A 17,672-nucleotide genomic window follows, 5' to 3' on the forward strand; every position below is an offset into this window, starting at 1 on the left:
AAAAGTATCGATGGTCTCCACAGTTCATGTTCCCTGTATGTTCTGAAGTAATTGTTTTTACTTCCTTAGGACCTTCCAGCATGGCGTGGATGATCCTGCTCCAGGTTCCAAACCACTTTTCAAGCAGCCATTACACTGGTTTTCCTGCATATCCCATTTCCACCCTTCTTTACTCAGGTGAGAACCTCTAAGTGCTGTACTATCTATAATTCTATATTCCTTTTAAAGTTGAATGGAAACTTTTATCCAAGGAGGTAAATACATTGTACAGAAATAACTTACAACTTTATATAATACACAGGTAAGTAAAGAATATTATTTATCTTTTTTTTTATTTTTCCCTCAAGAATCCAAGATCCAGGCCTCCTAATTATTTTACTCACTTACAGCTTTACTGAGATAGTAGAAAAATGTGAATTTTTTTTGGAATTTAGTTCTATTTTAGCTAATTGCCTAGCCATTTTAAAATTCATCTTTCCTGACCTGTGACTGAAGTTAGCAGTTCTCCAACTAATTTTCAAAAAAAGAGCAAAACTGGTTAATTCATGTAACTAACTCAAAGCCTTAGTAAAAGTTGACACAGGGGTAGCTGTCACATGGGAATAAATATCCCACAGTACGGAACTGGACAGGTCAACTATGGGATAGTCATACCATAGACTAATGTGGAGTCATTAAGAAGGCTGATTATGAATAAGGTATTTCACTTTTCTTATTTAATTAACCTTATTTAAATATAAGAAAAATCATTTAAAGCATGAAGTGGCCTTCCAGAGTAATCTGATGACATTTTGTGGCATTATGTGGAAAGTCAGCTTGATTCTGAGCTGAATATATCATTAGAAGGTACCTTTCCTTGGTATCTGTTAGTAAATATATCATACATAGCTGAAAGAAATATTGTTAATCCCCATACATTCTTGATACATCTTGAAAATACATTATCAATGATATCACTATCTAAATTGACTGACTGTATCTCTCTCTCTTGAGGAATAAGAGTCTTACCCATAAACAGAGAGTGAGGACCTCATACACAAAGTCTCTATAAATACAGCAAACTTATATGATTTACCTGTTATGGGCCTATCCCCATATAGATAAAGGGGAATCCAAGATCAGTGAGACAAAGACCTTACTTTCAAGGACCCCAGTATATTGTTTTTACTTCACTTGCATATAAAATTTTTTCAGCACCTCTGATTAATTTCTTGTGATCGATTTCTAGAAATGGAATACCCTTAAAACCCAGCCATCTCAATGCCCTGTCACCTTGCATGTAAATATACTCTTATGTCATTGAGAATGAAATAGCCAGCTTTTTAATACCGATTACTGCAAAAATAACAAACAACCGGATTTTTTACAGTATGAGTTAAAACAATCTGTGTTATTTTGATAAGTCCCCCAACTTCTAAACATATTTGTTCACTATGTTATTTTCACATTTGCTTTCATCTATTTGTATTACCTACTTTTATCTTAATCTGTAACCATTGGAGTGATGCCCTTTTAGGTACCGCTCCTATACGATGCCTACCTCCAGGCTTGCTCTGTTCAGCCCAGCTAGAGGCGTGGGGAGTCAGCATGGAAATGGGTTTATCTTTCAAGTAGCTACTTCTTATATTTAACTTCTTTCTGTTTTCTATACCTAAAACAAGCATAAATGTATTAAGACTTTCCTTTCTTTCTGCTTCTGTGTAGCAACCAGCTACACTAACAAAGATCAAAACATGGGTGACTGACCAGCCAGCCCATAGTGGAAATGCAATTGGATACAAGCTTTCTGGAGGGCAGTTTAGTAGTAAGCTGTATCAAAAACCTTAAAAATATTTATGTCCCTTTATCCAGTGATTTTATTTCTAGAAATCAATCATAAGGAATTGTTGACAAAATTTTATACGTAAGGATTTTCATTGAAGCATTATTTGTGAAAGAACAAAATGGCAATAAATGTCCCACAGTATGGAATTAGACAAATCAATTATGGGATAGCCATACAATAGACTAATATAGAGTCGTTAAAAGGATTGATTTAGACAAATATTAAATGTCAAATAATTATGATTAGGGGAAACTGCAGGTTAACAATTATGACATCATCAAAGTTGCCCCTGTTTTTGGAGTGATAACTGCATACCAGACATGCTAATGTTTCATGTATATTATCTCTTTTAAACCTCACACCATTCTGTGAGGTAAGTGCTCATGTGCCTCTTTTGTGGAGAGTAAAGTAATAAGAAGACAACAAAGCTGGGAGGCAGACTCTGAACCTAGGTTTATCCCCTTCCAAAGTTCAAGCTCCTGACAACTACACCTCCACCTTTCAGAGGGAGAGCAGTTCAGGGTGATGTTAACATGTGTGGGTAAAACATCTAAGATCATCAGTTATCTATGATGTAAAGTCTTTTTTTTATGATTCAACATTGTGGGAGCTCTGAATACACTAGTGCACTCTGTTTCTCTCCAAGGGAGGGATCCAGTGTGCTGATTCCCTAGGCTCACAGGGTGACAGAACTCCGGTTTTCCAGAGGATGAAAAGTTATTAGAAGGCGGAGTACCAATGAGAAGTGTTGAGTCATGCTACTATACATATACATTAAAATGGATGTATAGAAAACAAATATTTAAAGGAGATGTACTAGAGAGTTTATAATTTTTATCTTTGTATGGTAGGATTGCAAGCAATTTTAATTTTCGTCTGTGTATTTCTTTATATTTTCCAAATTTTCTATAATGAAAACAATTTAATTTTATTAAGATAAAAACTTTTTAAAAGCAAAAAGAAAGCCCATTTTTTACCCCATAACCTCCACACACATGATTTCTAGCTCTGCATCTCTAGCTCTGAGTACTTACTTTTACACCAACATTATATATCCAGCTGCCCATGTTTCTTGAATGACCTGCTGTGTTACTAGAAACCCACTATGATGTCCTCGATTGATCCTTCCTTCCACTCTTCCCCTGTCTTCCATGCATGGTGTCTTTTATTCTTAAGCACTTCAGAGCAAGAACTTGAGTATGGTTTCAGTTGAGCAGCTTCTTTGCCTGTTCCTAGTGTGTCATCATGTTCAATTGATTCTTCCTCCAAAGTTCTCTTAGAACCATCCTTTCTCTCCAACCCATTACAACAACCTTAGTCCAGTTTGTTATTATTTATCATGTTTAAAATACTCTCCTGCTCAAGAACCCATAGTAGCTTCTGTTTCACCAGCATTGTCTATCCTGGCTCATTTCCTGGAGTGCCCAACAGTTTTCTCTGCTCTAGCTGTCAGTCTCCTCACTTGTCTTTAAAGCACAATTATTTTATACCTTTAACTTTTATTTATTGCTTGTCATCAGCTTCAGGGCTTTTATTCGTGTAGTTTTCTTTCCCAGAATGCCTTTGGTTCTCCCTTTGCCTTTCTAAATTCTCCATGCAAGGTACAGTATGAGCTCCCCTACAGTAAGTGCAATACTTTCTCACAATTATTCTCTAACAGGTCCACATAATCTACTTAGGGAGACATGGCCCATCGGATTTATGATTCAACATGTTCAGAGCAGTAGTATAGTCAGAGGGACCCAGGAACGCAATAAAAGTAATTTCCAAATGACTCAAGTTATTGACTTGCATTTGTCGAACATTGCAATGGGAATTCCTAAACTATCATCATATGACCTTAAAAATCTCTACCTTTCCATTCATTTCTCCCGCATATATCAGCTATTTCTGTGTGTCTTTTACACCCAAATTATCATTCAAAACTTCAATCCTCACCTTAGCAACAAACATGAACTGTTCAGGGAAATACATGGATATTTCAGACGATGACAAACTAAAAACATATTAGGCTTTTCTTTTTTGAAAGGGAGAAGCTTAGAGGAGAGGTGATTGAAATATTTAATATTATAGAGGGTCATAGTAATTTATTCATCTACTTGCTTATTTATTTATACCTGTGCATTGTTTCAGAAAGAATGTCAGTCAGCTTTTAATAGTATTAAATATATTAAGATAGCAAATTAAAAGTACATGAGAAGGAAAAAAACGGAGCAAGGAGGACAATATGAAATTATGACTTAAAATAAGTGTTACAAATGCATAAACAGTTGTATGGATCATAAATTTGTCTATAGGATTACTAGAAGTATACAAATTGGTAAAAATAGAATTTCTCATGTTCTCCTAGAACTCCTGGAACAGAGTTGAGAAGACTTTGCTTTAGGGAAAGTAAACACATTTTCAAAGCAATAAGTAAAATGTACTGTATTCATTATTCCTAGCAGTAGTATAGACTAACGATGTGAGTTGAGTTAGAAAGTGTAATCAACTTCATATTAGATTAGGTTAAGGCATATGGAAATTATATTAATCACAATGTTAATACTATCACACCATACTGTGCTTTCATATAAATGTTCAAGAAAGAAAACCATCTTAGTCAATTATACTATGTTGCATTATAATGCTTTTTATTATTTATAAACTTTCATCTTCTTGTATATTTTTAAATATTTCCAAATATTTTTCAGGTCTCCCTTAGCTAAGTAGGTTATAACTGCATACTGAATCCAAATAGCACAATCCGTGTGAGTAAACAGTCCATTCATTTTACACTGCTCATTTTCTCTTATGATGACAACACGATGTTTTGATTCACTGCCAATCCATTCTGAGCTGTAGATATTCATTTCTACTCTGCTTTTGTTTCTATTATGCTTTTGCTAAATGTAATCCCGTTTTAAATTTATATACTTTTTTCCTTTCCTAAATATATTAAGCTACCGTTGGCTTCATTATATCATATATGCTATGCCAGTCTTTTCTTTTATCCTATTCACCAAGATGTGTTTGTCCATTCTTTCAATAAATGCATTTAAATTTTTTTCTCCAAGTAAGGCATTATGCTAGGTGTTAATGGTGAGAAAAGAATTAGGCAATGAAGCCTGAGACAAAGTCTCTTTTCTCAAATAGTTGCATATTGGTGAGGAATACAATCTGAGTGACTTACTTAACAACATCATATAATACTATTGTCCACTTCCTGTACCTTGAGAGGCACTATTGTTTTCCTTATAAGCTATTCTTCCAATTTCCTTTTTCCCTTCTTCTTTCTGTTTCTCTGTCTTCTTTATAGTTTCATCTACTTTGACTTGGCCATAAAATATTGAATGATTTTAGAGTTCAGATGAAAGTCATACCTTTTTCCAGGTGAAGTCATACATGCCTACATCTTCCTGTAGTCCGCATGTGCACTCAAATCCATTTCTCTAATTTTAACCCCTCCTGGGACTACAGACCCATATAGCCATGGGGGCCAACCATACATGAATGCTTGAGGGTTATGTTTGGAGATTACAAGGACACCTCAAATTCAACATGACCAGAACTAAACTTAGGATTTTCCCCTTTAAACTGATCCGCTTCTATTTTTCCCTGTTTTGGCTAATGGTGCCTCCATGCAATTGTAGAAGCCAGAGGCCTAGGAGGCAACTTAAACACCTCCCTCTTTCTCTCCTACTATTATATATCCAATCCATTACTAAGTCTTCTTCTTATATCTTCTCATGGCATCTTTTGCTTTTCCTGCTCTGAGTTCTCAGAGTTGCACTTATATCTATATTTATATGATCATTGAAACCATGTATGTATTCTCCACTAAATTCTGTAGAAATAGGGACCATTTTTTTGCTTACTGTTGTGTCTCCATGGCCTAGCTCATAGAAATCAGCCAACAAATATTAGCTGAATAAATTAGTGAATGAAGGAACAAATGTGTGCCAAGTAGCATTGTTATCAGATATTACCATATGAAATGGTACATTTAGCTCTTTTCCAACATTTGATCTGAGTGGTAAAGCCCGGTCATGGGAAGATGGTCTCATTGAGGAGGTGGCTTCTGGTACCCTGAAGACAGAACATCTGGAGAGGAGGATGAAAAAGGAGCTTTGGTTTCCCAGCTGCTGCTGACAGCTGTTCCCCAGGACTGAGGAAAAGAGCTTAGAGAGCTTGTACTCTGATGAGGTGCCAAGCTTTGACATGGAGCCAACAGCCAGAGGAGAAGTAATGAGAGCTTTTTAACACCAGAGCTCTTAACTGACTGTTCCAGAGTGCGGATGGACAAGCAGCTGGATCTTTGAAAAGATTTTCAGAGAGAAAGTCATGTGCCTGTGGAGCAGTTATTAAACGAAATGAAAATGTCAAATGAACTAGGTAGTTGATGTACCTAGATATCTTAAAGTTTATATGTCTTCATAGCTTCCCTTTCCATTATGACTTAAAGGTATTATACAAATAAGAACATAGCAATGGAACCAGCAATGAGAATACTAGAAGACAGCTATAGGTTTTCACATTAGACAGACATAGTTTATAAACCTGTTTTGTTTTGGGATCTTGGAAAGTGAATTAACCTATGTGAGCTGCAGTTTCCCTGTACTATGGGAAGCTATATTTTGGCGAGGAAGCTGAGACATAAATACAATACAATCTTATTGATCTACTTGAAAACAGCATGCAATGTCATTGTCTAATCTTCCATCTTAAAACATCTTCTTTCCTTAACTTCTGATGTACTCTCATGGCAGAGTCATTAGGGTTAAGTGAACTAACGTGCCTATGTGGCACTCATCACATAGGTACTTACTAAACAATCATTCAATACTGTTGTGTTAGTAAAGAGCAACATGTTTCAGAAAGCTGAAGACTATCAATTACCTAAATATGTTAAAAGGACCTACTACAAGTGTGATCAAGTGTAGAGAATACTGAACTGCTTTCTCATTTCTCATCTCTGCCCTTATCAGGAGCTTGATGCCAGCGGATAACTTTCTTGAAGTCCCTGTGACAGGGTATTAACTCTCTGGTAGATGGGGACCAATAACAGTTAAGGGTTCCGGAGAGATAACTTCTGATCCTCAAAAGGGGTGGCTGAGAAGTTAGTGCTGTCCAGTGTGTCAGTGACTCAGGTGCTGGATGAGCATCGTTTCAGAGAGAGTCCCAAACTGATGGTGAAATGTGATATTGTTTCTAAAATTAAAATTAGATTACTAGAGATTTTTAGAAATGGGATATGCTACCTTGTGGAACCTTAAAGTGTGGAGCCAGGGCTATGAATTTTACGTATAAATATCTTTGGATGATTTTTGGGAAAATGGGGTCATCCCAAGTGAAAAAGTTTAATTTGTTAAAATCAGGAAATAATGGAGGTCCTCATAGGTTGAATGCCTACCCTCTAAGTTGTATACTAGATAGTGCAGATACAACCAACTCTGAAAAAATGAGACTCTTTAAGAATGTCAATCTACTCTATTGGACAAATATTAAAAATTAGGGCAAATCCTCTATGAAAACATTCAGGTGAACCCTAATTTCTGTGTATTGGATAATCTTTAATTATAAAGACCAGAGAGGCTTGGCTATACCCATTATAGAGATTAAAATATATGCAACATTTTCAGTGGTATAACTATGTATAATTTACACTCTCTTGGGTAAAGTAATGAAGAAAATATTTTGGGCTTCCACCTTCCTCCCCCAACTTTTTTTCTCAGGTACTAAATTTATCTTCTTAAAGAAAGATGACAAAATTGCTTTAAAGATTTGTCTTTACTTATTTTCCTAGAAAGGTTTGAAGAATCAATTTTGGAAAGCCAAGAGTAGTCTAATAATACAGGGCTTCCCCTCTGCTTTCATTTTCCCACTGTAGGGCTTTTACTCTCAGTTTCTCTTTAGTTATGCCCTTGCCTTTGTTCTCTGAATCATGTAACTTATGGTCTCTGGTACAAATTTGGGCCAGTAATCCTTGACAAGTACCATCTGGTCGAAATCAGTCCCTAGATACCTTGAATAACATGTCTCCAATTTGGGAATCAGCCTTGAGACCACAAACTTGATTTTGGGTCAAAAACATGGTATCCTCAATCAAGAGATTAAATAGAGCCAAACATCCTCAATGCTGGAAAATACAACTCACCCACCAAATAACATCCAGGTTAAATGGACAGAAACATGGAATGAGCATGGGTTTTAAAGTCAGAGAGTCCTGGGTTCAAAGTCCGTAGCCACATGTATTAACTAAATGAACTTGGACTAGTTTCTCAATAATCCTAAAATAAGGTTTAAGTGAGATGAATGCTAAGTGTCTCCATGCAGGTCTTATTTTGGATTTCCCCAAGAATCAGACCCAGAAAGAAGGACTAAGTGACAGTAGTTTATCTTCTCAGTGCAAGAAAAAATAGAAGGGGAGAGGGTACGTGAGACAAAGGAAGAGAGCAAATAATGATTAGTGTAATCAAGCCAGCTACCAAGGCGTAACCAGAACTTACATGTTCTGGGGAAATTCTTGGAGCCCATGTGAAGTTCCCATCTGAGTTATCCCACCAAAGGAGCGAGGATGCTGAGGTAGTCATACAGCAATTTCCATCCGTTATTGATTGAGGGCTGCCCTGGGGGTGTTCATTCACTGGCACTGCCAGCCTGTCTTGCTGGAAGGTAGAGACATGCAGGTTCTTACAGTCATGAGTCAGGCCAGTGTCAACTGAGTGGTAAGGGCAAGACGATATGGGGATATTGACAACATCTGCTTTGCACCATGGAAATCCACGCATTTCCCACGTTAAGTTCACTGAGTCCTATCATTGATTCTTCTAGGCGATGCCTGGTCAAAGTTTCTTTTTAAAAAAGTTTTTATTACAGTAGAGTGAGTGGGACAAGCTAGAGTGTGCCCTACTGCAGTTATTTCAGAGTCTGATGATACTCATTATTACATTCCTCTGCCTCTCATCCCAGCGTTCCCTCCCCTCTGTGGTCACATCTGCTGGTTTGTGTTGTTCCCGGTGGAGTCACTGAGACCTTCACCCCGAGGGTGAAACCCCTGGCTATCATTCTCTTACCAGGATGTGGTTACTTTAGTCACCTATTTATGGTAATTACCAGTCATAAGAGCAAAAGGGAGATGCCCTGATGAGCTCTTGAATTACAGACATACTCCTCCCTTCTCTCCTTATACAGCAGTAACTTCAGCTTCTCGTAATAATTAGGGTTCATCACCTCACCAGTACAGCAACTCCTTTCTTTGCCCGAGAGACTGCTGGCATGGGAAGCCAGAAGTGACCAGACGGCAGCTGTCATTTAAGTTTAGTGGAATCCTTGATGACTCCCTGGTAGAGGACCGCCACAGAAACCAGGACCTCCACTCCCACAGTGCCTATGGGGGCTGTGGGGACAGAAAACACTAACTCCCCATGGGGATCATCAGGAGCGGGGGAGGGGGGCCCTTCTACTCACACCTGTTGGCCCCCAGGTCCATGTAGTTTATCTGCTGGGGACATAGTATCATAAAATGACTGTTGGTTCAGAGTAAATATCAAATCTCGAAGGACAGTGCCCGAATACCACAGGATGTCATCCTCAAGCTGTGCACTGCAGAGTCCATTCCAATGTTTGACTACTCTGACAGCTTCTGCCTGATTACATACATGGTAGGATGGGATGAGTGAATCTTATGGTCATGTGGTCTGAGCAGTAAGGCTGTTTATATTGCAGTGGGAACTCAGGCTACTGTGCACTAATAGAACTAAGATTTTTTTTTAAACTTTCTATTGTAGAATAAACACATATTTTTAAATTGCAGAAATTACAAGTGAAGTACTTGATGAATTTTTATAAAGGTAAACACACCTGAATACAGCTAAGAGTTCACACGGTGATTCTATAAAAATAATGTGTTAGTTTCATAAACCAATGATGATTGAATCTCATTATTGTATCACTCCTTACTACCTGGATTTGAAAAATTCTTTAGGCCAATTCATGCTCCAGAAATATAGCACTTATTAGAATATAAGCCCAATATAACCCAGCCATAAATCCATCCTGTCTCCCAATACAAGATTTATATATTCCAGTGGATTTATACATTTTTGTTCTCTTCTTTGTACTACAGTGGAATTCAACATGTACATATTTGATACATATTATATGTATAAATATATATAAAATTTCCCTTTCTGTCATTTTTTTGTGAAGCTGATCTCACTTTCACAGCTTCACCAGCTCAAAGGATGAGGGAACATATGCTTCTCCATATGCCCAACACAGGCTCCTCAGTGCATTTATTACTCGGAGCTTGGTGATTCAGGAATGTTTGTAATATTTTATTTTTCCTCAGAGTGACTCATTCTACTGTACATTTCAAAATCTGTGATAAGTTGAAAGATCTCAGAGTTGAGGTACATTTCAACAAACAGCTTCCCATCTGGTAAATGAGAGGTTTTATTTATAATCAGGTATTCCGATACAGTGGTATGAAATTACACTCAAATTATTTTGTTTTATTACATGTCTAAAGGGCTGAGCAAAACATTAACCCCCTCCAATTTGTCCTCTTCACTGCAGTCAGATCAGGAAATTCGTCTGCCTTAACCTCTTCAAGAGGCCCCCCATCCCCACCTTGGCTCATGAGGCCCTTCATGATCCGGCCCCTGTCTCCTTCTTCAGACTGTCTCTCAAAGATCCCCCTTCTTTCCTACACCCCATCAAACTGGGTTTTTCAGTTCATTTAATGTATCCTTTCAATTCAATCAACATTCAATTCAAGTAAAGTCTATAGGTTGGAAATGTTCAAAAAGTAAATCAATTTTAATATACTGCTTACTGCCAACTAGCTGCTTTGCATCTACTGAACCCCAAGCAAGTTCCCAGAAGTTAGCAGTTGGGGTTTTGGAGGGAAATAGGGACAACCATTATGAGGATCTGCGTCAGTGTTTCAGCCTGAAGGGCTCACCTAGTGGATTCCTCCCTTGGTATCATATTTGGAAGTATTGCAAGAGCCAGACCAATTTGGGAAAGTCCCGGGTAATTCAGAACCCCCAAGATGGTGGACTGGATTTCTCTGCATGAGCGTTAAGTAAAATAACTCCCCGCTTCTCTCTTCACCCCCACCCAGGGCAGGAGTTTCCCAAGCCAACACTGCCCCATCAACCACCCAAGGCGCTTCATGTTTATCAGCCTCTCACATAGGAAGCCTGAGTTGGTTTGAAGTTCAGACGCAGGCTGAAGAATTTTGTGTATCGTAAGAATGTGAGATGTTCCAAATGCCAAGCTAAGCCAAGGAGGAGGTGCTTTGAAACATCTTCATTTTATATCTTTGGATCTTCTCACTTTTGTTTAAACCATCCTGTTGGCAAAGTGTCCTCTTTTTTTTTTTTTTAAGAGTTTGCCTACCGATTTAGGAGCATATGATTCAATCAGCTAACATTTACAGAGCCCTTCAATTCAATATGCTTAGTTCACTGGTAGGTGCTTTGGAGGTTAAAACAAGTTCTTGTGTCCTCATGAGGCTTGAACCTGAGTAGAGAGGTAAAGCTTTAATTGATGGAATAATATAGTGCTAAAATGTGTATACTCACCGTAAGTGTGTTAATTCAGAGTGAGATAGACCACTGAGAAGAGAAATGTTTAGTGGCGACTTCACAGAGAAACTGATATTGTTGCTGCAAATTGAAGGATGGGTAGGATTAAGGTAAGTAAAGGAGTTCATTGCAGAGGTGGCCACCAAGTTGAACCTGAATGGGCACACAGGCCCAGAGGCAGAAAAGATGGTGCCAACTGGGTCTATCCGTACTACCTGTGCTCCAGAAAGCACTGCCTATCACAGTGGTTCTCAAACCTCAGCATACACCAGTATCTCCCGGAGAGGGCTTGCTACAGCAAAGATTTCTAGGACCCCTCTCCAGAATTTCTGATGGGATGATGCCTGGGAACTTGCATGTTTAACACATTTACAGGGGGTGCTGCTGTTGCTGGCCCAGGGTCCAGGCTTTGAAAGCTACTGGACTAGGCTATGTTAGTAACTGGATGGTTCACTACTCCATAAATTTCATCTGGAAATGATCCTGCAAATCGTTACTCTCAGCAATACCTTTTGTTCCGCTTTTTTCCACGCTGAAGTTTATGGTCCTCTCACTCACATTTTTACATTGCTCAGTCACACCTTTCCTTCCCAATGCCACCCTGTTCCCACAGTCCTTATAGCTTCAACCAGACTGAGTTTGATCATTTCCTGCCTTTTTTTCTTGTGGTGGTTGTAAGCTGATTTCAAATGTTCTGACCTTTAGCTAATCTAATTTAAGATTTTAGAGGGGGAAAAAATGAATTATGTTATCAGTTTGCAGTTTCTGCATTACTTTCTTTTTTTCTTTCTTTCTTCTTCTTTTTTTTAATGTTACTTTCTTATCTCCGGCTGGTTCATTAGTAAGTGAAAGTGGTGATATTGGGGACCTGATTTTCTTTTACTGTTCAACACTGATGATAATTTCTCAAATAAAGCTTGTTTGTCTTGGAATTATATCTCTTTGATGAAATGATTACCCAAGTAGGTAGCAGTGTGCCTGTTAGAGTGGTTCTGATAATTGCATGTTGATTTAAGGCTTTACATATTAAATAATTAGATTATGGTTGACACTTGACAGAAGCTTTGAATTCCTTTAGTTTTATCAGCAATCATAGTACATGGCAAATTACTAAGTAGCAAAAGCTTATTGTAACTTCTTTTCATGAATAATGAAAGATGTTAATAACACATAGTAGGCATTCATATGGTTGGTGAATGAACAAATAAATAAATGCATTATGGATAAATACATAAATGATTTTTATTTGCTCTATGAAACTACAGCAGACATAGTTCCATGAAATATAGGTATGGTTATTTTGTATCAGTTTTAAATTTGGCAGGCTACCAAATGTTAATTTGCTTTGAGCTAGTTGAGATTAAATGTAATTCCTTCCCTGAGCAACCCTAAAGTAAGCAAGCATGAAAGCATTTTCAGAGTAATCTTGGAGGAATTGACATTTAAAGGAGTTAGCATTACATCTGTACTTTAAGGCTATTAATTTCATAGATAAATTAGCTTCATTACTCCATCTTTATCTTGCATTTTGAAAGGACTCCATCAGCTGGACGACTGACAATTGAGGGTCAATTGAAACTGCTCTTATCCCAGCCAAGTTGTAATTGGAACCTGCTTCTGGAAACCCTACTGCATCATGATGGCATTTTACTGAGAATCTTGCTGAAGGGCTCAAGTGAGTATTTGTAGTTATGATAATGTCCTCAAAAAAACCAGTCATTGTTTGAGTTGAATGAACATTTTTTTCCTCTTTGAATATTGGCAGAAGGATGTAAACCAACTGCACTGTATCAACAGTCAGTGGCGTTAGCAGCAGGCAAAATATTGAATTGCTTTTTAAACCTATTGGAAAGAATTTTTTTCAGAGACCCTGAATGAAGGAAAACAATATTTTTATATAGTACTATTCTATCATAACTACCATTATATAGAAATGTATCAATATCTGGGTTTTGAAATGCATCAGAAAATTATAGGAACACAGTTATGTGTTCAAAACAGAAGTCTCATTAGACCTAAAAAGAGAGAGATGAGACAGAGGAAGAGAGAGACTGCATTAGAGCCACACTAGAAATTTCAGTGGGTCATGAAGAACACTTGTGTAACTGGTAAATGAGTAAGCTGTGGCTTACCCCCATACCCAGTGGGGCACGGAATCATAATCATGAGCAAATAAGAGTGGAAATGGAGGAGAAGTAGAAGACCATTCTTCTCTTAATTAGACTTTCTTTTCTTCTCTGTAAGTGCTACTTTAGAAAATGTTACGTAACGTTATACCAATCTAATATTATATCCCACTGCTCTCCTGCTACACCTGTGAAGTTTTCCCTAACCCTTTTCACACACCCCTACACATTTCTCCTTCTATACGACACACGAAGCCAGATTCATTTCATCAATCACTGCTTTTAATCACTATCTTTCAGTTTCCCAAATCAAAATTGTTTTTTTTTTCTCTAGTTCCCCATCACCTGCAGAACCAAATCCATGTCCATCAGCCATTTCAATATGAACTGTACTGGTTTTCTAACCCTGTTTTCCTCTACTCACACACACACACACACACACACACACACACACACACAAACACACACACATTTCATCCTTGTCCCCAAAGCCCTGTGCACATGCTCCCTGCACACTGTGGCTCACCCATTTTTCCTACTTGAAAGACCTCTACAGACAACTGGGTTTCCTCCAGTCTGCAAGGACCAGCTGATGTTCTAGGTCTTTGAAAGCCTCATCTCACACTGATCTCTTCCTCCCCTGAACTTCATAGTACCCATTACTTGGGCTGCTTATTCGCCCTTAGCACACTCTGCCTTATATGGTTAGCATATCTGTATACAAATGAGGCAGATGTCCCCAGGTCCTACCAGCCTGTTGGTATACAATGAGGTTCATAGCATTCTCCTGTCCGAATCACTCCACTCACTTCTGGGAATTCTTAGTTTCTCAGATCTGCTCACTTCCAGTTCCCCCTGTCCTTCTCTCCTATCCACCTTGACATTTGCTTCCCAAAAGCCACTTACTGCTGAGACCATGTGAGGATATTGCTTCTGCCCTGGTTCTCTCAATTCCATAAAAATCTGTGGTGCCAAAGGTCACCAAAACTTCTCAAGCCTCACTGTGTTCCATGCAGAAGTTTGGAGATTACCCCTCTCCCAAACCCTGAGTCTGACTTTATTCCCTTAGACCCCAAGCAGTGCTGTTCAGGCCTCACATCTCACAAAGTTCACTTGAGAGCAATTTCTTCAGCTTTAGGCTGTAACTCCAGTCTCCTAAATGGGGAACTGGGTGCTAGGGAAACACCGATGGTTCTCTTATGTCAGTGTCCCACCTTGTGCTGAGCGCTTTACATTTGTTATCTAATTTGGCTCTATTATAACCTTACACAGTATATACTGTTGTCATCCTCATGGTAAAAATAATGACAGTAGGGATTAAGATAATATTACATGCCCAGAGACCCACATAGCTGATAGATAGATCGATAGATAGATCGATAGATAGATAGATAGATAGATAGATAGATAGATAGATAGATAGATGGTGGGTAGGCTGCATTTTGAGCTGAGCCAGAGCTCTCTGTCTCTTCCTGTACAAACACTCATGCATCGTAAATCCTGGGGTGGGCCGGGGGTGTCCGGGGGAACTGCAATCGGCCCACTCTCCGGGTGGATCAACCAGGATGCATGTGCATTTAACCGATATTTCCAGTAAGGTAGTTAAGCTGAACATAGATTTTTATATTCCTCCTCAAGCTACCACAGTGCTTTTTATAGAAAGAGTCCAGTGATTGACCAGTCAGTGATCAGTTAGGATATAAAATATGAAGCAAGGTGGCTGGGTGATATGGATAGTCTCTGACACCACTGGAGAGTTACTCTAATATTTGTCATTGTAAGTCACGAGCATGGTCCCAGAAGAGAAATGGTCTCCTATTGATAGAGTTATATAGAACAGCCTGGGAAAATCAATTGAGATAAAACCTTTGACTGTACTGATAGCCACTAAATACAGGAAGAACAATGGTAGTTATGAATATTTAACCGTGTTTTCTTACAAATAAATTCCACTTTTACTTAACAAATGTATTAGAGTCACCTTCTGGTCTGTATGAGAGACTTCTAGGTACCATATTGCCATATTGTCTCACCTTCAGTTTGGTTCATATGGGGTGCACAAGTGTATTTACCCTGTCTGCTCAAATACCCATCACTTTTTACAAAGGCTGTTAGGTATTTGATCAGGTCACTCTGGAATTACACTGAATTTATTAGCTACTTTCAATATTCTAAGGTTGAAGTGGCAGAATTTACTAATCATTGACTAACTTACTAAACTCCAATAGAAGTCTTGTCATTTTAAGTTAGAAACAATATACTCATGGAATCTTATTAACTAGACTAAGATGGAAATTATGTAATAAATTATGTAATTTTTTTGCCAATATTTTCTTCTCATTTGTTTAGAAACCTCAGAGTATTTCGTAATTTAGAAATTTGATCATATTTTTAGGGAAGCAAAACTTTTTAGTAAGATATGCTGAATTCGGTGTTTCAAGCAACATAATTATCAGCTTTTTATGGAAGAGGTTTTCTTTATAAATAGTGTCTGATAAAATTTAACTGTGTTAAATAGGGCTCATGAATAAAAACAAAGATTTTAAGGACACACTTTTATTATATGTATTTTAAAACAAGCTTCTCTTTATTCGATAAACAGTTATTAAATTGTTAGGTACAGAATTTTTTTTGGTAGACAACCATATACTATAAAGATTAAAACATATGGGGTTTATCTTACAGTGAAAGTGATGTCTGTACCTTTAGGTTTTGTTCTATGAATGTGATTTATCAGACTTTCTATTTATTTTAAAAGAATTAGCAGAGCATATATGGAAAAACTATCTTATGATATGAGATGCAACTTCATTGAAGGTCAAAACACTGCAAAATTAAATAAATGAATTATAAAATTTAAATTTATAATATATGCTTCATAGGCTGCAACTTCTAGGAAGTAGAATCATGGTTTTACAATGGATAATAATTCCTCCTGTATAAAAATATGTTATTATTTTGAGGGAATGATTACATTGCTAAAACTTGATAATAGTAAACTGATTTCACATGGTAGGTGGTTTATATAATGACATTATTTGGGTACAGTTCAGTTGGCATGAGAAGGTCATTGGTTTTATTTTTAAGTTAGGCCATCTTAAATTTAAAGGAATAAAAACCACTCAACTATAAATGTTTATAGAAGATTTAAAATTGTAAGACACTATTTTGGATAACTGACTTAAAAAAACTCCAGGCAATGGTTTTGGTAATTACCTCACTGAGGCCATGTGGCCTAAGCAGTTTCTTACATGTGGCATCAAAGGAACAAATATTTGGCAATTTCCCAATTGTTAGCAGGTGGCCTTTTCCTGCTAGTGACATTTGAATGAAGTGTTACTAACATTCTTTCCTTTGCCCATTGCCCCAAGAATGATTTCCAGTGAAACTTCTTGACTTCTTGTAATTTGCAGTTGTAATATAATAACAACAATAAACTAGCAAATACATAATATTTAACATGTTCCAGACATTGTTTCTAAGTGCTTTAAATATATTCACTCACTGAATCCTCATAACAACTCTGTGTGGTGGGTACAATTATCATCTCCATTTTACAGATGAGGAAACACATAGAAATTAAGTGGCTTGTCCAAGTCACATGCCTCCTAAGTGGCAAAGCAGGATGTGATCTAGATGGCTGGCTTCCAGAGACTGTGCTTTCACCCACTGCACGCACAGCTTCCAGATGCTGTGCTTTCACCCACCACATTCACAGCTTCCAGAGACTGTGCTTTCACCCACCACCCCACACAGCTTCCAGAGACTCTGCTTTCGCCTGCCACACAGCTTCCAGAGACTGTGCTTTCACTCCCCCTCCCCCCACAGAGCATCCAGAGACTGCCTTTACCCAACGCAGCACCGCAGTTTCCAGAGACTGTGCTTTCACCGACCACCCCACACAGCTTCCAGAGACTGTGCTTTCACCCACCACACTCACAGCTTCCAGGCAGAGCCACAGAACGTTTACCAAACTGCAGGTTGCACAATTCATGGGGGTATCAGGAACTTCTACAATGGATAATTTTGACAGTACATTTTGTACTTTCAATCTTATAACCAACTGCCTAAACATAATCAAGAAACAGGCAGAAAATTCTAGCTAAAGGGCTGCTACAAAGCAATGGTCGATTTAAAATGAATGAA

General features: G+C 37.9%; 1 protein-coding gene across 5 annotated transcripts in view; it reads left to right on the plus strand.

The window, feature by feature from the left end:
* KIAA0825 (KIAA0825 ortholog) overlaps positions 1-17,672 on the plus strand; it is a 246,087-nt gene that overhangs the window by 137,872 nt on the left and 90,543 nt on the right. For all 5 annotated transcript variants that reach the window (XM_019655925.1, XM_019655923.1, XM_019655922.1 and 2 more), the window contains 2 exons: positions 70-177; positions 12,936-13,075. In XM_019655925.1, coding sequence (XP_019511470.1) covers positions 70-177; positions 12,936-13,075 — 248 coding nt within the window. The remainder of the gene's footprint in view (positions 1-69; positions 178-12,935; positions 13,076-17,672) is intronic.

Source organism: Hipposideros armiger, unplaced genomic scaffold, assembly GCF_001890085.2.
Source record: "Hipposideros armiger isolate ML-2016 unplaced genomic scaffold, ASM189008v1 scaffold_252, whole genome shotgun sequence".
NCBI classification, from domain to species: Eukaryota; Metazoa; Chordata; class Mammalia; order Chiroptera; family Hipposideridae; genus Hipposideros; species Hipposideros armiger.